Genomic DNA, 26,070 nt, shown 5'->3' on the forward strand with positions numbered 1-26,070 from the left:
CCATATCTAGACTGTTGCTTATTCTGAGGTTGGCATCAAGGATGACTGTACTACAAGTCAGTTCTATGGACAGCCCCTCATCCAGATAAGGTGTGGTATGTGGAGACTGGATTGTGTATATGGGTCCCTGTGTAATTTATCAATAAAATCTTTTTCCAACTATCCATGTGCCTGTTTCAGTGAAGATTTAATTACATTTTTTTTATGTCAGAATTAATAATGTAAGTTAATGACTCATTTTGTACAGTACACATATTTACATTGCTCATCTGCTAAGTACAAATAAGGAGGGATAACAAAGAATGAACTCTGAATTACAATCAACTTGTTCATTTTTCATAGATCAAATTAGCTGATGGATGAGCAATCAAACATGTACCAACTTACCTGATGCTACCCAGCATTCTTAATATGGCAATTTTATATAGACTATACCTGCTGGACCCTAGAAACTCACCTCAGTTGTTAATATTTGGGTGTGTCAAAACTTGTACAGACATTTTGTACTTTTGCAAAACTTGTGGCCATGAATTGTCAACATAATTAGTAGCAGGGTTGCTTTACCTACGGTTCATATTGACTTTAAAAGTTACATTTTCAACATTTTCAACTTTTTAAAAAAAATACTTGGAATGCAAGATTACAAGTTATAAAGAATTTAAGGGATGATAAGTTCATTCTCTGGAACTGAAAGAGTTACCACATGTTTAATCATACATACATACATACATACATACATACATACATGTTTAATCATATATATGTATATGTGTATGTATGTATGTATATATATGTATATATATATATGTGTATATATATGTATATATATATGTGTATATATATGTATATATATGTATGTATATGTAATTAGTGTCACAACCCCCGGTATGCCCAAATATGGGAGGAAGCTCACTGCTTCCATTCTCTGTCTATCGGCTCGTCACAAGAGACTATCCAGACAGAAACCCAATATTTTTACTGTTGCCTTTGTTACATTTGTGTTGTATTTGTGCTGCTAAATAAATAAAGGGAGACTAGTATAGATCTATTTCAAGCTATTTAGCTCTCATCAACTAGCCATACCCTTACTAATATGTAACACAACCTGGGCTGTGTTACATATTAGGCAGATGTGTTAACCACTAAGCCACAGGCTCTCCTCCTTTATCAGCTGAGCCAGGGAAATAGTATGTAATTAGTGTCACAACCCCTGGTATGCATACCAGGGGTTGTGACACTAATTACATACCTATTTCCCTGGCTCAGCTGATAAAGGAGGAGAGCCTGTGGCTTAGTGGTTAACACATCTGCCTAATATGTAACACAGCCCAGGTTTGAATCCCAGTAACGGTATGGCTAGCTGATGAGAGCTAAATAGCTTGAAATAGATCTATACTAGTCTCCCTTTATTTATTTAGCAGCACAAATACAACATGTATGTATATGTATCTATATGTATGTGTGTATGTGTGTGTGTATATATATATATAATTAAACATGTGATAACTCTTTCAGTTCCAGAGAATGAACTTATAATCCCTTATACACACACACACACACACACACACACACACACACACACACACAAAACATACAGAGTATATGGTCTTGTTTTTAGCAGGCATGTAGGAATTGGAAAAATATAGGCTGGCTGTGGTTAGAACCATCCTTTTGTCTCCGGAAACAAGAATAGTAGGAAAAAGGATGCTAAGCAAATTCAAGCCTTGTTGTAAAATGGGCCAAGATATGTTTTGTCAATCAGCCTGTTCCTAGTAGTTCCATTCTGTCCTGCATCCCTATCTAAGGATTGTTGGAAAGAAAGTTGGCCAAAAAATTCTGGATGATTATTAGGGAAAGGATTTACATTTTGTGCATGCAGGAACGTCCCATTAATTGAGCAACATTGCTGTCATAATTTAAAGGTAGGGAGGGGCACAGAGACTGTGTCCGCTATAAATAGTTCTCATCTCAATTCTTCCTAATGTCATCTCATCTGCCCCTGGTTCACCCATTATTCATAGTACTCCATGCTCACTATTCCAGGCTTTGTGACTAAGTTAGATGCCTGGCAGGTTGGCAAACCTTTCTGGCAAATCCCGTAGGCTGGTATGTAGCACTTTCCCTTAGCAGGTAGCATTTTAAAATAAATAGAGAGCTTCCTAATTTGGTACTCTTCAGAAGTGTTGTATTATAAATCTACTGTTGTCAACTAGTGTGATCAGGCTATGTAACCCAACACATCTGGAGGGCACCAATTTGGGATCACTTCTATAATTATATATTAGATTATACTAAGAAGCATCATAATAATCCATAAGTAGTTACGGTCAATTCTATCCAGACATGGAGCTACAAACTCCACCCACAATCTAACCAGGGAAGCCCAATCACTTATATGGGACTGAAGGAATTCTGCCAAAATCTCATATCCCTCTGTAGTTCAGGGAATTCTGTGTTCACTTCCTGATTGGCCAGAGATATGTGACTATTAAAGGATCACTAGATATATGATTTGCTAAAAGGAAGAGAGTTTGGCAGACTGAGCTCATGACAAAGGCACCCCGGGGGCAGGACATACCTCTTAATATCAGTGACTGCAAGAGGAGATATCAGAGAAGAGAGTACACAGTATAAAAGACTGGGAAATTGAGTCAGGATCTGAGGAGTAGGTGAGAATATTCACATTTCCAGGACAAACAAAGATAGATATGGATATGGACAACAAGATAAAATGGGCAACGGAGCTGATTGAAGAGAAGCTGAAACTGGAAGATGAAAAGCAGAAAGTGAGTATCGAAAGCCAAATAAGGCTGGTTACTTGGGACTCAGGCAGTAAATGAAGATACAAAAGATGGGACCTGGAAGCTTACTGGAATACTAAACTGGAGATTGAAGATGTTGGCATAAGTCAGGCAAAATATTCTTGCTAGTTTTATCAGAGTTTTGTTAATTGGTTCAGAAAGCAGATTTAAAGAGGAAGTCATGTTTTGACCTTGAGTTTTAATTTTATGATTTAAAAAGTGGGAATGAAGTATGTTGCTACTTTTATTAGAGTATAGTATACCAAGGTCACCCCACCCACCCCCCAAAAACCCAAAATAATCCCAAACTCTAATTATTAAGAGAGAAAGCCTCATTCTTGTATTGGATCTGGATAGCTTGGTGGTAAAAATCAGGTTTCAAGATAACTATAGGTTACCCTGGGAGCAGCAAGAGATTATCATTTTTTTACTTTTTATATTTTTCTTAATTGATACTATTTTTTAGCCTTGTATTTGTAAACTTTAATAAAATTATTTAGAAGGAAAAGAATTTCGATGAATCTAACAAAACCCTCAAAAGTAGAATGGACCATAAATTAGAAAAAGGGGGGGGAAAGCAGAGAGCAGAAGCCTCAGGATTGGACACTTTCTCCATTTTTTTAACCCAGAAAAAACACTCCTCTGCAATGCCACCAGAAGTGGTCCAGTTGGATATCCCACATCTGGAGGAGGAGAAAAAACATGGACCTGTTAACAAGGACATTGCAAGTCTTAAGGTGAGTGGGACTCTTAGATCCTATTTTACCTATTCTACCAACAAAACCCACACCCAGAACATATTTCATTGCGTAAAACGTTCTCTGTTTATTGGTCACTAGTTTTTCATGATTCCAGGAGTGGTAACATCTCAGTTGAATACAAATTGATTTCATTTGCAAATGAAATTATTTTGTTTATTTCTAAACTACCAGCTATCTCAGAAAGGATGCACCAATGGATGTCTTTAGTAAAATAGCAGAATACTTCATTCGGTCACCCATTTATTTAAGGAATACCAATTCTATATTTGTGCTGAATCCATTAAATATCCAGGTATGTCTGTATCAAAGGATATAACTTGTATGTAATATGTAATGTAAATACAATAGAGCAGTGATGGTTAACCTTTTGGCCGAAACTGGAGCGTGCATGGCATGCGCTCCAGAGCGCCGCAACCTGGAAGAGAGCAGCTGGCCAGTGCGCATGCAGATGGCAGCCAGCTGCTGTTCCAGGTTCCAGCACCCACATGTGCGCCAGCCAGCTGATCTTTGCGCAAAGACCAGCTGGACGGCATGCATGTGCACGCCGGAACCTAGAAGAGGAGCTGGCAATGGCACGCTTGCCCACAGAAAATGCAATTACCAATTAATAAGAGAGGAATTGGCTTTCTGAATCTGGAGTTATATCATCATGCCTATTGTCAGATATTAAGTGCTGAAAGCCAAAAGATGGTATTAATTTTTCATCTGGACAACTTATATGCTAAATATACTAAAACTCCAGTAAACCTGGAAACAATTAAGTCAATTAAAAATGGAATGGAATGTTTAAAAAAAACCTATTTGATCCTTTCCCCCATGCTATATTGGGAAACTCAACTTTAAAAATTAGGAAAAGGATGATGATACAGAAAAATTGAATGGAAATAGTGATCATTGACTTTGGATCAACTTAACATACTTTGTGCTAAAAGACAAATATCCTATAGCGGTGTAACTCAATCACTATATTTATAGTTACAACACTAGTTAACAAAGTTGGATCAGCAGCAGTTTCACCTTCTGAAACCTCTATACCCCTGGTATAACTTGTTAAATCCTTTGGAATTAAACGTTTATTGTTAGTTTCTATAGATATTTGTTATAAAATAAGATGCTAAGAAATTGGAGGAATAAAGAATGAAAGGTTGCTATATTTATATATTTATTTTCATTTGTTATATTTAAGAACCACCCATCTCTCTCACTAAGAGACTCTGGGCAGTCTCATAAAATAAAATAATAAAATATTAAAAGCATAAAAACAGTATATAATATTTAAAAGAGGTAAGAATTGTTAAAATTAATTAAAAGGCAGAGGAAGGGTTTCAGAGCACTAATCAGCCTCATGCCTTCAGGCTTTTTGGTGTGTCCCAAGCAAGGGGACAGAGCCATGCTTTATGCCTTTCCTGAAGGCCAGGAGAAAGATGGTCCACCTCATTCTGGAGCAGAATGTTTCATAGGATAAGAGTAGGCTAAAACATATGATGAATGCAAGGGTGGTTTCTACCGGCACCGGTTCGCTTCACTCATGTGAAACACATGCGCAGTTCACTGTAAATTGGTCTGCACATGCGTGAAGACCATGAAAAGCTAACAAAAAAACATGCCAGCAACGGAGACAGGGGACCCAGTTCAGGGGCATGGCCAGCCTGGGTCGCTGCCGGTTCTGCGAGCCAGGCCAAATTACCACTACCGGTTCGCCCAAACCGGTGCGAACTGGTAGAAACCCACCTCTGGATGAACAGTTGCAAGAACTGGGCATGGCTAGTCTAGTGAAGAGAAGGACCAGGGGGGACATGATAGCAGTGTTTCAATATTTGAGGGGCTGCCACAGAGAGGAGGGGATCAAACTATTTTCCAAAGAACCAGATTAGACAAGGAGTAATGAACGGAAACTGAACATGGAGAGATTCAATCTGGAAATAAGGAGAATTTTTTTGACAGTGAGAGCAATCAACCAATGGAAGAGATTGCCTTTGGAAGTTGTGGCAGCTTCATCACTGGAAGCTTTCAAGAAGAGATTGGACTTCCATCTGTCAAAAATGGTGTGAGGTCTCCTGCTTGGATGGGGATTGGACTAGATGAACTACAAGGTCCCTTCCAACTCTGTTAATCTGTTAAGACTCTCTTCCTGGACCATATCTGTTGGAATTCTTTGGTTGACAGGATCCACAAATACAATACAATAGCAGAGTTGGAAGGGACCTTGGAGGTCTTCTAGTCCAACCCCCTGCCTAGGCAGGAAACCCTATACTGTTTCAGACAAATGGATATCCAACATCTTCTTAAAGACTTCCAGTGTTGGGGCATTCACAACTTCTGGAGGCAATTTCTGTTCCACTGATTAATTGTTCTAACTGTCAGGAAATTTCTCCTCAGTTCTAAGTTGCTTCTCTCCTTGATTAGTTTCCACCCATTGCTTCTTGTTGTTCTACACTCAGGTGCCTTAGAGAATAGTTTGACTCCCTCTTCTTTGTGGCAACCCCTGAGATATTGGAACACTGTTATCATGTCTCCCCATGTCCTTCTTTCTATTAAACTAGACATACCCACCTCCTGCAGACATACCCTGCAACTGTTCTTCATATGTTTTAGTCTCCAGTCCCCTAATCATCTTTGTTGCTCTTCTCTGCATTCTTTCTAGAGTCTCCACATCTTTTCTACATCGTGGTGACCAGAACTGAATGCAGTATTCCAAGTGTGGCCTTACCAAGGCATTATAAAGTGGTATTAACACTTCATGTGATCTTGATTCTATCCCTCTGTTTATGTAGCTTAGAACTGTGTTGGCTTTTTTGGCAGCTGCTGCACATTGCTGGCTCATATTTAAATGGTTGTCCACTAGGACTCCAAGATCCTTCTCACAGTTACTACTATTGAGCAAGGTACCACCTATACTGTACCTGTGCATTTAATTTTTCTTGCCTAAATGTAGAACCTTACTCTTTTCACCACTGAACTTAATTTTATTAGATAGTGCCCAATGTTCAAGTTTGTCAAGATCCTTCTGTATCTTAAGGCTATCTTCTTGAGTGTTGGCTATTCCTGCCAGCTTGGTGTCATCTGCAAATTTGATTTATCCGATGTTGAAGAGTACTGGGCCTAAAACAGAGCCTTGGGGTACTCTACTGCATACGTCCCTCCATGTAGATGCAGTTCCATTGAGAACTACATGTTGAGTGTGGTTGGTCAGCCAGTTACTAATCCATCTGGTGGTGATGCTGTCTAACCCACATTCTTCTACTTTATCTAGTAGTAGGTTATGGTCTACCTTCCCTGTCTGACCGGGAAGGAAAGGCTGATGTAACAGGCCAAAGACTGTTCTGTGATATTACTTAGAAAATCAGACAACTAATATATCCTAAACAATTTCTGAAAATCATAAGGGTTTTTGTATATGTTTCTCTTCCTACAGGGACAAGAAAAGGTGCGGAAGAGTTCGCTAGACTTAAGAAAGGAGATCCTTGAAGTTGGTGGCACCGAATACCTCTTCAAACTACACAAAAAAGCAAAAAAGAAGGAAGAGGAGAAACCAGAGCCTGAATCAGAGGAAATTGTAAGAGAAGAGAAAAATAAAATATTGGAGAAAAAGGGGAAAAGATCAATATTTATTCTGAGCAGATTTGTATTTTTTGTATTTTGTATTTATTGCACATTTATAGGCCGCCCTTTTCCCTGAGGGGACTCAGGGCAGCTTACAATCAAAAGGGAAGGGGAGTGTAGGACAATACAAAAAAAAGATGTGAACAAAGGTAAATTAAACAGTAAAACTCAACATTCACTCGGCATTCGGGAGGGGCGAAAGTAAACTTATCCCCAGGCCTGACGGGCTAGCCAGTTCTTGAGGGCTGTGCGGAAGGCCTGGACGGTGGTGAGGGTACGAATCTCCACGGGGAGATTGTTCCATAGTGTCGGAGCCGCAACAGAGAAGGCTCTCCTCCGAGTAGTCGCCAGTCGGCACTGACTGGCGGATGGAATACGGAGGAGGCCCACTCTATGCGATCTGATGGAACGCAGGGAGGTAATTGGCAGAAGGCGGTCTCTCAAATAGCCAGATCCTCTACCATGGAGCGCTTTATAGGTGGTAAGTAGGACCTTGAAGTGCACCTGGAGATCAACAGGTAGCCAGTGCAGCTCACGGAGGATCGGTGTTATGTGGGCGAACCGTGGTGCGCCCACGATCACTCGCGCGGCCGCATTCTGGACTAGCTGAAGTCTCCGGATGCTCTTCAAGGGCAGCCCCATGTAGAGCACATTGCAGTATTCCAGCCTGGAGATCACAAGGGCTCGAGTGACTGTTGTGAGGGCCTCCCGATTCAGGTAGGGCCGCAACTGGCGCACCAGGCAAACCTGGGCAAATGCCCCCCTGGTCACAGCTGAAAGATGGTGGTCAAAAGTCAGCTGTGGGTCCAGGAGGACTCCCAAGTTGCGGGCCCTTTCTGAGAGGTGTAAGTTTTGTCCCCCCAGTCTGAGTGATGGTATGTTGGTCAAATTTTTGGGAGGAAAACACAACAGCCACTCGGTCTTGTCTGGGTTGAGTATCAGCTTGTTTGCTCTCATCCAGTCTTTAACGGCCTCAAGACCCCGGTTCATCACGTCCACCGCTTCATTGAGTTGGCACGGGGCGGACAGATACAACTGTGTATCGTCCGCATATTGGTGGTATTTTATCCCCAATAGATCTTGAGAAGCAGAGCAAAATGGCAGAGCACAATCTTCTACAGATTGGCTGTTGAGAAAGAGAGAAAATTAACAAATTTGTTTGCCAGGGTTCAAGACAATACATGGATATGAATTTCAGCTCCCCGAATTCCAAAGCCAACACAACTATTATTGAGGATTTTAAAAAAAGTCCAATAGTATCTTCCAAGAGCCTGTTTGGGGTAGTGATTAAAGATTCATGCTAGAATCTAGGAGAATGAGTGAGGTTTTTTTATCCAATGCACCATGTCTTGGTGGGATTCATATTTACTTTTTCCTGTAAAATACTTTTCATATAATTTTTCATATAAAAGTTAAAATATTGTCACCCTTCTTTTAAAAAAATGCTTACAGACGGGACCTGTGTTGGTGGAGGATTTTTTGAAAGCTGCTGTACAGGGCAGGATACAAGTAGTGGAGAAGTTCCTGGCAGATGGAGGCTCCCCAAACGTCTGCGATGAAGTAAGATCACCGAAGTGTATTTTCCTCAGGACTATTTTTCACTTTCCATAAAGATATATATTCAAATATTTGTTGATTGAGCAGGATAATGTTAAGCCCAATGCTTGGCATAGGGCAGTGATGGCGAACATTTTCAGCACCGAGTGCCAAAAAGGGAGTGTGCGCACACAGACCCTCGTCTGGGACACAACCCGGAAAAGGAGCTGCCTAGGGGGCATGCTTGTGCTGGAAAATGTACTTCTGGTTTCTGGGGCCTGCATGCACGCCGGCCAGCTAGTCTTCCGGTTACTGGAACACATGCGCGCACGACGATCAGCTGCCCAGCACGTATGCTCACACTGGAAAATGGAAGACAAGCTCTTCCAGTTTCCGGCACTGCCGCATGCCCGAAGGACAGCTGATTGTCACACGTGCATGCGTGACAAAAACCCGGAAGAGGAACGGGCAATGCCGCACGTGCCAGGCGACATGGCTCGGCGTGCCACTTTGGGCAGATGCCCAGAGGTTCGCCATCATGGGCATCATGAGGTGTTCTTTGCTGCTTCTGTTACTGCAAGTAGAATCCAATATGTAAACTTCTCATCAAGGGGATATTTTTTGAACACAATTGCTACAATAAATTGATACAAATGGGAGAAAAGGCTCTTGTTCACCAATAAAAGTAATGTTATTGGAATAAGCTGCCCCAAATTTGTTATTTTCTTTCTTTTGAAAAAAGCATATCCAAAAATATCCATAAAGGAGAGGAGCGGAGCAGATGAGTACCAGCTTATAGATTGCTCCTGGATTTAAAATCTTTGATTTCAAGTACAGGTAGTTCTTGACATACAACCACAATTGAACCAAAATATATGCTCCTAAACAAGACAGTTGTTAAGTGATTGTTATCCCATTTTGTCAAGTTTGTAACATAGTGAATCTAGCTTCTCCATTAAGTGAATCTAGCTCCCCCATTGACTTTGCTTGTCAGAAAGTTGCCAAAGGGGATCATATGACTATAGAACCCTGCAACTATCATATGTATGAATCAGTTGCCAAGTGTCTAAATTTTGATTATCCGGCCATGGGGATTCTGCAATGGTCATCATAAGTGTGAAAAATAATCATGTCACTTTTCTCAACCATTGTAATTTCAAATGGTCACTAAATGAACTATTATAAGGTGAGGACTATCTGTATGCTTGCTCATGTCCACCTCAAGAATAAAAATGTTTTGAAAATTGAAGTGGAAAATAGAAATAGACCACTGGTGATGTTACCTAGTTTGGGTAAGGAAATGTCCACAAGAAAACAAGCAAGCTCAAAGAGCACCAAGGACTCCTCATTTCAACCTTGAGCTACAAACATTCTCCTTTAATTACATCATTCCAATAGCACATCTGCTCTTTTCAATATTTTCCTACAAAAATGGGAGTGGTGGTGGTGAAATGTGGTTCTAAACAGCATATGGAGGAGTCACGCATATTGATTTGTTATGAGCAACTATGGGAAATCTGGTGTTGGCAAGGATTTTTAAAAAGGAAAGGACCCATGAATGTTAGAAAATAACCTTTGGACATGGCCTTTTCTCTTTTTAGTCTACCATTTACAGAAGACTAATTCTGTTCCTCACTTAGTTCCACAGGACGGCTTTGCACCGTGCCTCCCTGGAAGGATACACAGAAATTGTAGAGAAGCTTTTGGACCAAGGTGCCACTATTGACTTCAGAGATCGCGTAAGATACTTCGTGTCTGCTGAGATTGCCACCTTTTTTCTGCATGGGCTACTTATGCATTATTGCCACCAAATTCCTCTAAAGCACAGTGGAAATATTCAGTATATGGAACATTCTGGGTACAATATTGTGCTCAGATCTATTTATTTGTTTGTCTTGGGCTGAGAGTTATAATTATTTGGAATCGAAAAGGGAACCCCAAAGAATAGCCTTGGAAGGAGACTGGAACAGTTGTCTCCTGACAAGTCATGGTTTTTGTTCACAGTTGGATTGCACAGCTATGCACTGGGCCTGTCGTGGTGGACACCTGGCTGTTGTGAAGCTCTTGCAGGAAAAAGGGGCTAATCTAAAGTTGAAGGACAAGGTGAGTTGAGAGCTGATTCAAGGAAAGAGATCAGTGTCGCACAGGAAATTTGAAAAAAGCTTTATGGAAATAGGAAGATTCTAATGTTAAGGCAGAGTACACAACTTGCACTTATCTCAAATCTTAGGTGATACAGTAGATTGTCTCCAAAACCCAACTATATTTCATGTGACAAAAGAAGAAATTTATCAAATACATGACTGCAATTAATGAAATTAAATTAGTTATGTCTAGAATGCCCACTTTCCAAGTACATTAATCCAATCCAAGTACATTAGTCACAAGTGAAGATACAAACCTTCATCTTCCTACTTTCAACATTTGGGAATATAACTGGGCTTTCTAGAAGAACTGAAAAACAAGGTTTTCTGTTAGTATTTTATTTGGACTGCACTTAACATCTAAACCTCTAGTATTATTGTTGGTTATACAGTCAGCTAGATGTTAACACTGGATTTGCCATTTTTATCCACCTATTGAGTCCTTCACAAGGACCTGGGATAGACAGCAGAGGTGGGTTGCTCTCAGTTTGGCCCAGATCAGGCGAACTGATAGGGGCGGCAGCGGGAGGCTCTGCCCACCTGCCAGGATGCTTCTGCACACACACAGAAGCATCGTGTGTGCACATGCGTGCATGCAAGCAAACCAGTAGTAAAAAAAAAATAGAAACCCATCACTGATAGATATTATCTGATGGCCTGAAAAGAACTGTTGTTAATACCAATGATGTTCAAGTGGTATCCAGATGTTTTGGGATTGCACCGAAGGTGCCTATTGCTATTGATACTACTATTTTTGCTTTCTTTTGTGGCAGTTAGTCTACTTTTATTTGCAGGTCCTTGTATTTTGTGATTTTCTCCAGATCTTTCTCTTCTAATTCTGCTGTCTGCAGGTTCTGCCATTTCCACTATACAGATTTTTTTTGTCTTTCTTATTGACAATGGTTAAGTCTGGGGTGTTATGTGGCAGGTGCTTGGCTTTTTGAATTCTAAAGTCCCAGAGCACTTTATTATTATTAGCTCTCTACACTGTCTTTTTAAAATATAGAAATAATTCAAAGTGGTGAACCTAGCTAATACTCTTTCCTTACCCCCCCCCCCCACAGCAACCTTTTGAGATGAATTGGGCTAAGAGAGCAACTGACCCAAAGTCACTCAGCTGCTTTTCATGTCTAAGAGAGGCCCAGAACTCACAAACTCCTGGTTTCTAAGCCAGCACCTGAAATATAAAGCCTGCCTTCTCTTACCCTCATTGCAATAGGTTGGGCTGAGAGAATGACTGGCCCACCTGATTTATCCATGGCTGGGAAAAAAAGACCTGAGTCACCTTGTTTTTAGTCTCAACATTCACTATGACACCAAATATACTCACTTAAATTAACTACCTTCATCCCTTTCCAGAAAAAGAATAGTCAACAAGGAATCATATTTATCCTTTTCTGCTTTTGTTTTTTACATTTCTTCACTGTCTGTTTGAACTCAGCTTCTCAGTACGCCTTTACATGTGGCCACTCGCACTGGTGTAGCAGAAGTTGTGGAGCATCTGATAAACAATGGTGTGGATGTCAATTCCCGTGACCGTGTAAGAAATACCTTTTTCTGACTGCTTGTCTACTTAACATGTAACTAGCATCTTAATCCACTTTTTAAGGTAAAGGACCACAATTATATATGTGCAGAGGATTTTGTAAGAATCATACTAGCCAGATTTTTTTGTACTGGTGAAATACGTATAAACATAATATGAAGTTCATGCAAATATTTGCATTCAAACTCAAAAATGAAACAAAATGAACAGAAAACTAAGCTTGAGAAAGATGTGCTACGGTTTTAGGATTTAAACATCTTCCTTTTGAAGTTTAATTTCAAATTCTCAATCTTAATATGCTTCTTTTTTTCAAGGTAGTCAAGCAATTCTCTATTGTAACTGTTTCATATCACCTTAGTTATTTTCAGCCTATAAAGCACAAAATGAAATACTCTAATTCTACTTTCTGATTTCTAGTGCTAATATTTTTCACCTATAATAATGGCAAACCTGCAATCTTATCTATGGCAGACATTATTTAGCTGACAGTATTTGCCTATTTCTTGTTATAGTTGACTCAGAAAGCTATTTTCAGTTGATCCAGGCTAATTTTTAATGCATTTTTAAAAAATCTAGCTGTTTATTTGCTGTTATTTCTCCTGTTTTGGTATTATAAGCAAACTTATTTTGACTACCAATCTTACATATACATCTAATTCCCACATTATTATTGTGTAGTTTGTTTATTTTTGGCAATGTAATTTATGGATTTTACTACAGTTGACTAGCCTTATCTATGAACAAGTCATTAGAGTTATTCAACAAACTGGTTAAAAATATTAGCATTATATGTGAACTTAGGCAGTGTGGTATTATCATCTCTCTACTGCAGGAGGGAGACAGTGCCCTGCACGATGCTGTTCGCCTCAATCGCTACAAGATAATTAAGATGTTGATTTTGCATGGGGGAGATATGTTGGCCAAAAATTTGGTAAGTTTTTACTCACTGTGGCCTATATGGTGGGTAACATCTGCAAAAAATTCAATAGTAACAAAAATAACAGCAAAAGAAATGTGCTTTCTTTTTCAGATGCTGTCCACTAGTATTTAATAAATCAGTAAACGCATATCCATGCTTTCATGTCAGTTTGGGGTTTACCAAACCTCCTTATCTTTGTTTCTCCTACACAGGCTGGCAAAACTCCTGCAGATCTGGTGCAGTTATGGCAGGCAGATACACGGGAAGTGCTGGAAAAGAAAAAGCCAAACACAACAGAAATGCCAACATGAGCTGTAGTTGGATGAACAAATCGGATACCTGCAATTTGAAGCAAGAATGGTTTGAGATTTAAACAAAAATTGTCACAAAACCCCAATAAAGATGCTATCAAAGCAAAACAAAGCCAAAAAACAGTGAAAAAACAGCTATTTCGAATGTTTTGTTTAGTCAACCATAATGCTATTTTATTGTTGGCAGTTGCATGATGAGATTAAATTTAATAGCTGAGAACTTTCCATTTTTCTCAAACAGGCATTGTGAAATTTCTGCTTGTCATACAGTTGTTAAAGGTCTGATAAACAACCGCAATTCTGATATCCACTGAGTCAAATTGCACTAAGCTATTATTGATAATCCCCACAAGTTTCAAACAGCTGCATGATAAGTAATCAGATATGACACAGTTTCAAATGTGATAGCTGTGGGACTGCTTGCAGGTGCAGATAACTAAGGACATGAACATCTTCAGGGTGCTAGTTATTACTTATAAAGCCCTACATGGTATTGGACCTGGGTACTTGAGAGACCGCCTTCTGCCGATTACCTCCCACAGACCCATTCGATCCCACAGATTAGGCTTCCTCCGTATTCCATCTGCCGGCCAATGTCGGCTGGCGACTACTCGGAGGAGGGCCTTCTCTGTGGCTGCTCCAGCCCTTTGGAACGAGCTCCCCGTGGAGATTCGGACCCTCTCTACCCTTCAGGCCTTCTGGATGGCCGTGAAGACCTGGCTGTCCCAGCAAGCCTGGGGTTGAGTTCCCCGCCCCTACTCGAATTTGCTGTGTCTGTTGTGCTTTTAAATTGTTCGTATTGCCTGATTGTTTTTGTCTTACTTTTTGTAATTTCCCCTCCCTTGGCTTTTGTTCAGCCACCCTGAGTCCCTTCGGGGAATAGGGCGGCCTACAAATTGAATAAACTCCAAACTCCAATCTTCTATAACTGACCAAGTAGTGAATGGCAGAAGGGACTCACATCTTGAGAAACAACAGCCTTTCTGAGTGCAGAGCAATCTGCTTTCAAGCTTCCAGAAAAAATATAAGACCAGCTATTCAAAAGCCATTCCATACAGGAAATGTAAAATGTCATGTAAAAACACAATACTCCATCCTACAATCAATTTAGACACAGAACACTAAAGTTGAAAAGACATAAACATAGGCTAAAAGGTGAACAAAAAGACCACATAACATTTAAAACCGAGTGCCAGAAAAATGTAATATGGATCTAGCCATCTGTTAAAATTATCTGCCAATCACAGCAATGCACACCCTAAATATTAATTTGTTTAATTCATGTGCAGCAGAGCAGTGTTTCTTAACCTTGGCAACTTGAAGATGTCTGGACTTCAACTCCCAGAATTCCCCAGCCAGCAAATGCTGGCTGGGGAATTCTGGGAGTTGAAGTCCAGACATCTTCAAGTTGCCAAGGTTGAGAAACACTGCAGCAGAGGGTGTCTATGCATACATCCACACAGTCCTGCAAAGTCTGGCAACCTGGAGAACCTATTACATTCTTTCTAGAGTGTGAACCTAAGCAGTAGTTGGATGGTTGCCATGCGCTTGTCTGCTGGCCTTACTTTGCAAATTGCATATTCACTTAAGAACAATTCACTTGAGGACATAGGCCAACCTTTACTTCTTTGGCAGAAATGTCCTTTCCAATATTGCAGGGCAGCCAAGGCCAAATTGGCTTAACAAATGGAGATCAGATCTGTTTTTCAGCATGCAAAACAACACTGTCACTATTTTGTGCCCATTAAAAGCACTAACACCCTTCAGCAGAAAAGGATGTGAACAAGATACATTAAACTGAACAAAGAGAATGAAAACACTGACATGTTGCCACTCTCCCTTTCTAGTCAGCAGCACTCTGATGCAGTTTTTCTATGGATAATTGCATTGCCTGAACTTGGATGGTGTCATGATAAGGAGGGAAAGTACTGGTACAGCTAAGACACTTAAGCGTGTCTCTTAAGAGCTAAGGGCATGCTGAAGACAGTATCATTAAATGCCCGCCAAAAATGTTGGCAGGACATATTTGTGTCATGGTTTAAGTGAAAAATGGGGAAAAACCTGTAATCCCCAAGAGCAACCTCAAAATTTATAAAATGTTAGGGTTTGTCACTGTAGAGTAGGGTGGGTGGCTAGTGGGGAATTTGAATGACTAAATTGATCTGAAACAGCCAACAGATGCCAGTGTAGATTGGAACAGCTATAAACAAGCTCAAGGGATAGGCAGATGTTTCTACTTTGTGGTGAAAAAAGGCCATAAAAGCCTAATTTATATCAAAGCAAATAGACCCATTTGCTCAGCAACCTCTTTGCTTACCTGTGGATTATTGAATAAGCCACATTTGTCTAAGAATCAAATAAACCATATTATGACTTATATAGCGCAATGTCTTTTTGCCTGCCAAGGTCTTTTATGCTGGCGGTGTGTCATGAAAGGCTCTTTCTTGTTTTTTCACCCTAACCTCTGGCTTTCCCCTCTTCCTCCTGCTTGTTCATGGATTGTAGCAAAGTCAAGCCTTTTGTACACTGCTTAGAATAGCACCGAGTGAAGCGGTTTACAAACTCATAAATAGATAAGGAAAACCTAAGACTCGGAGGGAGTTTGGCCTACTTCCGTATAGTCCCAGCCTGAAAGTTGTAAAAGAAACGAAGGGAAGGGAAAGCAGCGCTTGCTTTTTTGCTTTCAGGTCTCCTAAAGGGAGTTCAGCCAACCGTGTCGGAGCTGGTGTGGTCTGACTTCCCGCCCCGCGGGCGGTCTCGGGGGACTTTCCCCCCGCCTTCTTCAAGGGATCCGGTGACCCGGGGCGGCACAGCATTCAAATCGGTCAACAGCGGGATGGCCAGGGCGACCCTAACCCCGCGCTTTCTGTGCCCCTTCTGGCCGCGGACCCCTTGCGCGAGCCCCGCGCTGGTGGCTGCAGGAGGTGTGCTCCGAAGGTTCTTGGCTGCAGCGGCACCTGCCCGCCGCCTAGACCTGCGGGGTATCTATCCGCCCCTCGTCACCCCTTTCACGTCTCAAGGCCGTGTAGATTACGCCCGGTTGCAGGAGAATCTGCGCCTCTACGCCGAAATCCCCTTCCGAGGTAGGGTTGAGACTCTTGAGTCTTGAGGGGAGAAGGACACGTGGGGTCCTTTTTGGGTAAGGCGTCTGTCGGGAGGGAGGCGAGAGCCACCTGGGGCGATCCTGGCTTGGGTGCCACTCTGCCTTACTTTACTTGGCCAAATTCTGTTGAATTTGTTACTTATCTAGCTTTTGTGGCAATGCGTCCTATGAACCCTGCGGAAAGAGGAGGAAAATCGTAGTGTTTCCAGTATGCTTGCTTTTCCCCCTCTAAAAGCCACCAAACACCTTGCTTCTTTTCTTTTCTTTTCTTTTCTTTTCTTTTCTTTTCTTTTCTTTTCTTTTTTACAGCTAATGGTGTGTCTATGAACAGAGTTATTAGCACATTAAGCCTCTGGGTCACTGTATATAACAGGTTGTGTGATCCCAGACATTGTGGTTATGAGCCCAACTAGTTACAGTTTATTCAATAAATTATAGTTAAGTAAAAGCATGGTATATTAACTTGTTCATAAATGGTGAACTTGGGCCATCTGGACAGACTTCTGTTAAAAGCACCTTTCTGGCATGCAAAATGTTCAGTTTTGGGCAAGAAACCAACATGTTTCACTGTGAAGAAAGTGCCACCGGTAAATTGTAGCAGGAAGGCATATGAATGAATATTATCCAGAATTTGTTGTTGTTGTTCAGTTGCTAAGTTGTGTCTAACTCTTTGCAACAGCATGCACACCAGGGTTCTACTGCCTCCCACTGCTTCCAGGAGTTTATCCAAATTCATGTTCATTTTATTGATGACATTATCTAACCATCTCTTCCTTACCCTTCTCCTTTTGCCCCATTTTTTCTAGTGGTGTTAGTTTAAGAAAGATTAGGGAAAAAAGAAACCAACCCTTCTGTCTTTATTAGTACTTTCAAAAGTATAGGAAGGCGAAGCACAGCTAAATTATTTTCTTTTCAAGGACACGCATAGTTGCCCACCCAGACTTTGGACCTAGTCTGCTGTAAATGGAAAATGGAGGGACATGCAATGGATAGCAGATTTTTCCTATCCCTGAGTAATGCTCTACTAACATTAACTAGCAGATTATATCAATAACAGCTTATGTACTTCTTTTTTTATTTTAATTGCTTTTCTATTAAATACATTTCTTAGTGCTTAATAAACATCGTGTTGTCTGGGCATTTAATTTGCTTAACAATACAAATTACATTTTTAATCTCCATCCCTTTTTCCCAACCATTGGTAAAATAAATTCCATGTTTGATAATATTCTACATCCTCTTTCTGTTTAATTTTCAATGTCAATCTATCAATTTCTGCACAATCTAGTATACTTAAAGTAAAACCTTTGTATCTGTAGGATATTTTGCTTGATGGGAAAAATAAATAGCTACTCAATGTTATCTTCTTGTTTTTCTAGGTTTTGTAGTACATGGTTCCAATGGGGAAGCTCCCTACTTGACACAGGAGGAATGCCTGGAAGTAGTGATGCGGGTGCACCAAGCTGTGCCTAAGGAAAAGCTTTTTCTGGTTGGGTCAGGATGTGAATGTGAGCAATAAAAAGGTAGACTAGAGGAATGGGCCTCTAGCTGACCATACCTTATATAAGGATTCTATGTCTGGTATCTTATTTGACCCTCAAGAAGCTCCTACGTAGGGTCCCAAGAGCTGTCCTTTAAGTCACTTATATTTCTTCTCTTAGCAACTCACTGCACCATTGAGAAAACAAAACAAATGGCTGACAAGGGTGCTGATGCTGCTCTTGTGGTGACTCCTTGCTACTTCCGTGGAAGTATGACCAGTGCTGCCTTGATCCACCATTACACCCAGGTAAAGAAAAGGGTCAGGATAATCTCTGATTTATCTTTATTAGAGATGACTAAAGTGGTCTCAAAGGTATCACATTACACCATAAGCCAAAAAAGTAAAGCTGACATTATGGCTTAGTATTATGTATAAACCAGATCAGATGATTGGTAGTAAAGAAAGTTTTTGAAGATGTGGTAAGATGATGCTAGGAACAGTGATGGAAAGGTTATGTAGCCCTTATCTATTACATGTTGTTTGAACTTCAAAGTGCTGTTAGAATTCAAACATAATAGAAATTCAGCTTTTTTTTTTTAAATAAAGTGTCCTTGATTCAGGTGAAATTTCTTACATTATTTAGTGGCTGATTACAGATAGAAGTATTTTGTCTTGAATTCTTTTATTTGAAAACTGAGAGTTGAACAGAAAGTGAATAATGGGAATTTGCAATTTTTGCAATTTGCATTTTCATTATAGAATTGAGATTAATTTCTCATTACTCATTCTCAAGACATTGAGAATTTCACAAGCAGTTGAAAAAGCTTTTCTATATCTGTGTCCTCCACATTTGTTGGAATTGCTGTATATAAGATTTGGCCATGTTGGCTGGGAATCCTGGGAATTATAATTCCAACATATTTGAAAGATGCCAGTTTAGAACAGGCTGAGTTAAACAATTGGTGAATCACAAGCCATTCTTGAAGTCATGCTAATTGCCATAGAAGGACCACAATTCTGAAATGTGCTGTGATGAAAGAATGGATGTATCACAATTCACTAAAATATTATATTCGGATGATCCACATTCTACTGAGCAGGAAATGCATGTAACAGTTCAGTTGTCCAGATTCTAAATACTAAAGTGCAATAACAAGCTGAGTAAAATTCAAGACAGATAAAATTGCAATATCCATGCAGCAGAGGTACATAATTTGTGACCCCCAGAATGAATGTTCCTCTGAAAGCCTCAGATATCCTCCAGAAGTTGGCATCAAAGTGTAGTGTTTATTTTGACAGTTGAGATAAATACTATTAATTAGTTAATTTAATTATATTTAGTCAATTAAATTCAATGTAGCTTTTATTTTGGCCATGCCAACTATTTAAATACAGCCCTTAGCATAGCAACCAAACACTAAGTGTAACCTTCTCTTTGAAAAGAAAGAATATGGCACCCATCCATTATCCTGGCTCTGCAATAATTGGAGATTGCCTTGTATTGCCTGGACGTAGGTGAGAGGACCTTGCTGAAGATTGATATTGAAAAAGCAGTTTGTAGTTCACTGGTAGATTGTTTCCCTGTGGGCCCACATGCTTTACTACTTTATATTCCCAGGTGGCTGATGCATCTCCAATCCCTGTGATACTGTACAGTGTTCCAGCCAACACAGGTTTGGAACTGCCCAATGAGGCAGTGGTCAGCCTCGCACAACATCCTAACATAGTGGGGATCAAGGACAGTGATGGCAACGTGAGTGAAATATGACAACCAGGTGCTGCACTAATGTGATCCCCTCAGGGGATTCTTATTCCTTCTTGGTGATATGAGATTCTATATGTTGGGTATCTTTGGATGTTAAGCTGTTGCACACATTTTCTCTTAAGAGACCTGGAGATCTGTGAATTGTTCTTTCTTCCTATGAAAAATTAATGTTTAAGCTGTTGAAGAAAATACTTTAAAAACATTTTAGCACAGCCAGATGGCAGTTTCCCATATATTTCATTATCACTTGAACATTAAACTAACAGGTACTTTATTAAAGTTCACATTACTGTTTTATAGAGGGCACTATCCCATATCTAGATTGACAATTCAAGTTCAGATCTCTGTTTTCACCCAAAAGCTCACTGGGTGATAACAAAGTTTATTTTACTTATGGGTAAGAATAAACATGGTAATTCCTAGGCTGAGTATATTGAAGAATAGGATGTAATATAAATGTGAAAGACAAAAAAAGCTAATATTTCTGTGGTAATTATAATTATTTCTGAAGAACCAGTATAGGATGAAATCCCAACTATGTATGTTCTGGTCTACCCTAGGAAAACATCTATTTGTTTTCAAGCACAGCTGTATAGAAGCATTTAAATTTTCATTTTCCAAACATCATTCTAAACATAGGGGAAATTTTGCTAACAAGCTTCTGCAATCTAAAATTGTATTACCTTTTTTCAACAGACCTGTCTAGATGCATGATGCTTGAGACTGTGTAGTCCTTAGCTGTCTTTTAAATATCAAGACCTTTGTAAAACAAAGTGGAAAAATACGAAACTTTAAAAAGATAACAAACTTTAGACTGGCCTTCTCCAGGTGTTTTGATTCTAATTCCCATTACCATTTTGGATATGCAGACTGGTGCTGCTGGGATTTTTAGGATAAACCATCTGGAGAGATCCATATTGGAAAAGGTTGCTTTAGCAAAAACAAGCAACATGAACTGACAATTTTAAAATGTTTATTAAGGTTCCTTGTATTTATGACTTCCTTGGCATGTGTACTTATGAGTGCAGTATCACCATGAGCATCCTGTGTTTTTGCTAATGACACCTTTTGGCATTTCAGTGATGAGTGCTATCTCCTGCTATGAAACCAACCTTATCTTTTACCAGATTACACGCCTGGGGCTGCTTGTCCACAAAACACAGAATGAAGACTTCCAGGTACTGGCAGGATCAGCTGGTTTTTTGCTAGCCAGCTATATTGTAGGTAGGTTGTAGGATAAATGTTTCAGGATATGGGGAAGCAATGCAGAATAGGAAAGCAGCTATTGTAATATTTTTAAAAATACCTATTAAAATATGGTTGTATTATAATGTACATGATTGCCAAGAAGCATTATTAAGCTAGCATGCTCTAGTCTAGAATAATGGGGGGGAAAAGCTGTTGGGGGTGGATGAAGTATCGATGGGAAGGTGAATAGTTTATAAGTTATTTCTGTTGACTCTGAGCTCTACTGTAGGTGCTACAGGAGGAGTCTGTGCCCTTGCCAATGTATTAGGTAGTCCTGTCTGTCAGCTTGATGATCTTTGCCGGGGTGGAAACTGGGATGAAGCCCGTGAACTGCAGCACCGATTGATTGAGCCAAACATTGCAGTAAGAACCCTTAAATCTGGGGGAACTTAAACATTCTGAAGTGGGACTATCCTTTTTGGCAAGTTTTGGGAAAGAAGGTTAGAATAATTTTTAGAATCCAATATTTGTGTGGCATTCCCACAGCCAGGAATCAGCCTGATGTCCAATCCTATCCACTTGTCAAAACAAACTTCTTTGACCTGGAGGCTGTGTGCCCCATACTGATAAATACAACAGTTCTGCTACTGATCTTCTCCTTTCATTCCAATAGTTTGAACTTACCACATTTAAAATTTCTATTTGCTTAAAAAAAAAACCCCATATATTTCGAGAGAGAGATCACAACATTTGAAAAACCTGTGGTTCATTCACATGGTGTGTTTCCAAGATGTGTCTCTCCCCCAAAAAATTTTTTTTACAGTTATGAATTTTGAAATACTACTTTCAGATTAATTTTAGGCACATTTTTTTAAAAAAAAATAACCTGGCTATTTTAATTTTAATTAACCTTTATTAATTGTCCAAGTCTTTCTGTTGTGGCATCTCTTTGTGGCATCTCTTGTTAAAAGATATTTGACAGAAATATTGGGAATAAACCTTGCATCTGTCAGTTAAAGTAGAATAAAGTGTAAATGTAAACCATTGACCTGAATTAGTAGTAGATTTATACTAACTCCAGATCTTATGTTATCTAAGTAAAAAATAATAATTTCCCCCCAAAATAATAATGTACATTGTTTCAAGGAGTCTCAAAATGCTGAAATGATGCAGACCTGAATTCCTTACTTAGGTTTCGGAAAAATTGCAGAGAAATAATTGTCTATCATTACGATACCAATCCTTAGATAGTACAAGTCTTCAATCTGTGCCACTTTATGTTATCAGAGTGCTTGCATGTTTGCATGAAAAGAAATTTGTAAACAGTTATTCTGTAATATTAGTCTGATAGTAGCTTTTAGAATTTTATATCGTTTGTGTTCCAACAGGTCACCCGGAAATTCGGGGTCCCGGGTCTCAAGCAGGCGATGGAGTGGTTTGGCTACAAAGGAGGCTTTTGCCGTGCCCCTTTGCTCCCATTAACTGAGATACAATTAATGGAATTACGCCATGATTTCACCTCCAATGGCTGGCTCTGAAGGACAAAGGAGTTCTAGCAATGCCTAGAATCTTGCTGCAGCCAATTACTGTAATTGGGAAAGGCTCACATGTCTTGCAATTTACTTAAATGCATGCAGCTCACTCAACTCATAGTGTACTTATTGGAGCATTGCTATGGCAACAAAACAATGGAGTAAAATCTTCAGAATGGAGCTTTAGATGAGAAAATGCTGTATCTGCATCTCATGGTTGATTAGAAGCCCAACATTCCTTTGCCACTTAAAATTTCTCAATTCTACATAACACACCTATGTCTAGGATATGGTCATATCTATGTTCTAATCTTTTCAGCATTCTTCTATACCCTGATTAGTTCTGGAATCATAGAATGGTGAAAGGCTAATTCTCTGGGTTCAGAAATCAGGTGTGTGTAATCTTAATGTCCTATGTAAAAGATATTTCATTCATTTTTATGATTTGCTAGGTCAAAATACCATTTGCACTGCTACCTTATGCACAGTAAATTGAGTTGTATGATCCACTGAAAAATTGAACATTATTGAGATGGTATAAGAATATGTAATTAGTGAATGATTATGTGCCATGAAGTCATTTTTGACTTTTATTGACTACACAGATTTTCTCCATTACAATCTATCACTAACCTGTTATCTACAGTATATATTTATGGTATTCACTGACGCTAGATCAGCACAATTTAAGTTTTTTTAAAAAAATTATTTCATAAAACACTGCTACTTAGGTCTTGAGTCTTGCTCACAGTCCTCAAGGGCAGAAGTGGCATAAAAATACATTCTTCAAGATAATTATGCTTCTGTTATTGTCCTTTTTCTGCTGTCTAATAATGGTATGTTATATTTGGAAAAAGAAATGGAGAACCATTCAATAGTTTTGCTGATGACTATATTTTTAGCTAAAGCATAAACGCACTAAGGCTAATTGATGGTACAACTTCTTGCGGTACACCCAGATCCAAAATGACTAGAAGTGGATAATTGTACCTATATAGTCACAGCCCCAACCCCAATAACTGTATGGCTGGAGGTCAGTGAGACTGGAGCATCAGATTTAATCAAGCTATTTCATATAGTATTTTATACAATTCCAGCAGTAGGCATGGAAACAAAATTGTTATGGAAAATCTCTTCTTTAAGTGGAAAAAGTTGGGGGGAAATTGAAGTTGTAAATTAGAAAATGCATTGTTTCTTTACAAGTACTTAAGTTTAGTTGAACCATTAATGGAAGCTAACTAATTGTGTCAAAATTTTCTTTAAAAAAACATAGATATGAAAAAGTAAAGGACTTAACATTTTGCCAGCATGGTAGGCAGTTGCAAATACAAAGACCGGCATCAGATGAAGATTGCTCAAGGGGGCAATTTTGACAGTTGTAAGTCAAAGGAGCAAAGGAAAAATGGAAAGGAATATAATAAAATAACATCAGAAAATATTGGAGTAGCTTATAATTATCTAAAACTCATTGTCTGCATTCAACGCATTCTGCTAAGCTATGATTTAATCTTAATTGTTGGATAAATTACAGCAGCGGAATTCATACAATTGCTCAGTCACAAGCAAACAAAATGGCGTCTTGGCTAAGTGTTGTGGCCCAGCAGGATCCGGTTGAGGGGCTGATGGACTTGGATAGCGAGGAACTATATGAGTCTGCCCTGGACGATGTGGAGGACCCTAGGCAGGGTTCAGACTCAGAGCAGGGACCAGAGAGGCTAGTTGACCACCAGGAGGCACCTGAAGCATGGAGCAGTGGGGAGGATCAAAGGCAGTTTGTCCCTGATGCTAGATTGAGAAAGGCTGAGAAACAGAAGCAGCAACTCCGTAGGCAGACTAAGCAGAAGGTGGTTGTTGATTGGCCCCTCCCAAGAGAGATTATAGGTGAGGTGTTGGGAGGGAACATTTGCAGGAAACAACCATTCGAATTAGTAGTTAAGAAAATCTATCTATTCTAGCCGTGTCTGTTCGTTTGGCCTATCTGTGTTGCTTCGTTTGAACTATCTGGGTTGCTGCAGAGCTACTCTATTGAACGTGAGTTGCCTGGGCCCTCAGCCAAAGGATTCGTTATCTCAGTAATTGACCAGTGGCAAACAGCCAAGCCTGTGTTCTGGTTTATTCACAGGGAGGGGGGGTCAGAACAGCTAAGTATTGTTTGAATCTACCATTTAAAGCAAATTCATATATTCAGAGTCTATTAAAAGTGTTGGAAGAACACCTTTTAAGATAACTAGACAATCCATAACCCATTGGGTCAACATTTCAGATATATTTCTTATTAAACTGAACTGAATGACCGCAGGAGGAAAAAAGCACTGGGAGCAGGAGCAACTTTATTGGGTTTTTTTGTAGGAAGCTGGCAGGGAGTATTAATGATCACATGACTGCATCAGTTGCCACAACACCCCCAAATTTCAATCCTATGAGAGTCATGGATCCCAGATTTTGTACACATTCCATAAGTTAGCTGATCTGAGGTATCTTGATTCAAAGGTTGTTGCCCTATAATGCACCATTCGCATTGCAGTGATGGGGAAGCTTTTCAGATTAGTTCCCATTGAATCTCTCAAGGACTGAATGAGTGAATGATGGAACGAGTGAGTGGGGTCTATACAGTAGTGCTGAAAAATTTGTGAACCCTTTTACATTTTCCATATGATCTAAAATGTGACTAGTTTTCTAAACGTTCTAAAACTAGATAAAGAGAACCCAATTAAACAAATGAATAAAATATAGTTTACTGTATGTAACAAAATACATTGATTTAAAGAAAAAATTCAAAACCTACATACAGGTAATTCTCAATTTACAACAGACTGTTCAAAGTTACAACAGCACTGAAAAAAGTGATTTATGAACATTTTTCACACTTACTACCATTGCAGCATCCCCATAGTCATGTGATCAAAATTCAGATGCTTGGCACTACTGCATATTAGACTAGAATAAACAGAAGATCCATTCTGAATCTGCATAATTGAATAAGGCTAATCCACCTGCCTCGATACCAGAGGAAAATAATACACCAAAGTCGAGCTTCAGCAACTCTTTATTTGGCCAAGGCCCTTAGATGGGCAAAGACACAAAGGCACAAGGGTAGCATTGACACACAGACATTCAGTGTGGAGATAGGCTGGTTACAAGGGCTCCAGCATGGCACTTAGGAACACACATTACGTGGGTCAATGCTTGACTAAGAACACCCCCCAATTTTAAACAATCCCATGTTTAATTTTAGTGCACAGAAACATAAAAAGAGTTAACAGATATAGAGTTACTCTTTATTGACCCATTTTAACTAAATTGTTACCCCACTGAGGGATTTGCTATCATCTCTAGAAAATTTAGCTTCTATTCCGCCAGCCTGGTATTTTCATTCAG

General features: G+C 39.6%; 2 protein-coding genes across 2 annotated transcripts; both read left to right on the forward strand.

Annotated features, from left to right (window-relative positions):
• Positions 1-2,708: 2,708 nt before the first annotated feature.
• On the forward strand, positions 2,709-13,734 carry ANKRD2 (ankyrin repeat domain 2). The gene is made up of 9 exons (XM_032225870.1): positions 2,709-2,786; positions 3,431-3,538; positions 6,978-7,118; positions 8,618-8,725; positions 10,342-10,440; positions 10,706-10,804; positions 12,287-12,385; positions 13,224-13,322; positions 13,523-13,734. The coding sequence occupies exons 1-9, from the start codon at positions 2,709-2,711 to the stop codon at positions 13,619-13,621; spliced, it is 930 nt and encodes a 309-aa protein (XP_032081761.1). The 3' UTR covers positions 13,622-13,734.
• A 2,526-nt stretch (positions 13,735-16,260) lies between these two features.
• On the forward strand, positions 16,261-24,130 carry HOGA1 (4-hydroxy-2-oxoglutarate aldolase 1). The gene is made up of 7 exons (XM_032224951.1): positions 16,261-16,704; positions 18,104-18,232; positions 18,386-18,513; positions 19,826-19,960; positions 21,100-21,196; positions 21,450-21,583; positions 22,549-24,130. The coding sequence occupies exons 1-7, from the start codon at positions 16,458-16,460 to the stop codon at positions 22,696-22,698; spliced, it is 1,020 nt and encodes a 339-aa protein (XP_032080842.1). The 5' UTR covers positions 16,261-16,457; the 3' UTR covers positions 22,699-24,130.
• The last annotated feature ends 1,940 nt before the right edge of the window (positions 24,131-26,070 follow it).

The sequence above is a fragment of the Thamnophis elegans genome, chromosome 10, assembly GCF_009769535.1.
Source record: "Thamnophis elegans isolate rThaEle1 chromosome 10, rThaEle1.pri, whole genome shotgun sequence".
NCBI classification, from domain to species: Eukaryota; Metazoa; Chordata; class Lepidosauria; order Squamata; family Colubridae; genus Thamnophis; species Thamnophis elegans.

Bases quoted from the DNA above. Each gene is read 5' to 3' on its own strand.
- ANKRD2 (XM_032225870.1), top strand. From the start codon at position 2,709: ATGGATATGGACAACAAGATAAAATGGGCAACGGAGCTGATTGAAGAG. The intron at 10,441-10,705 runs GTAAGATACTTC...TTTTGTTCACAG, and splicing joins CTATTGACTTCAGAGATCGC to TTGGATTGCACAGCTATGCA. The intron at 12,386-13,223 runs GTAAGAAATACC...TCTCTACTGCAG, and splicing joins ATGTCAATTCCCGTGACCGT to GAGGGAGACAGTGCCCTGCA.
- HOGA1 (XM_032224951.1), top strand. From the start codon at position 16,458: ATGGCCAGGGCGACCCTAACCCCGCGCTTTCTGTGCCCCTTCTGGCCG. The intron at 18,233-18,385 runs GTGAGCAATAAA...TTCTTCTCTTAG, and splicing joins GGTTGGGTCAGGATGTGAAT to CAACTCACTGCACCATTGAG. The intron at 18,514-19,825 runs GTAAAGAAAAGG...TTATATTCCCAG, and splicing joins TGATCCACCATTACACCCAG to GTGGCTGATGCATCTCCAAT.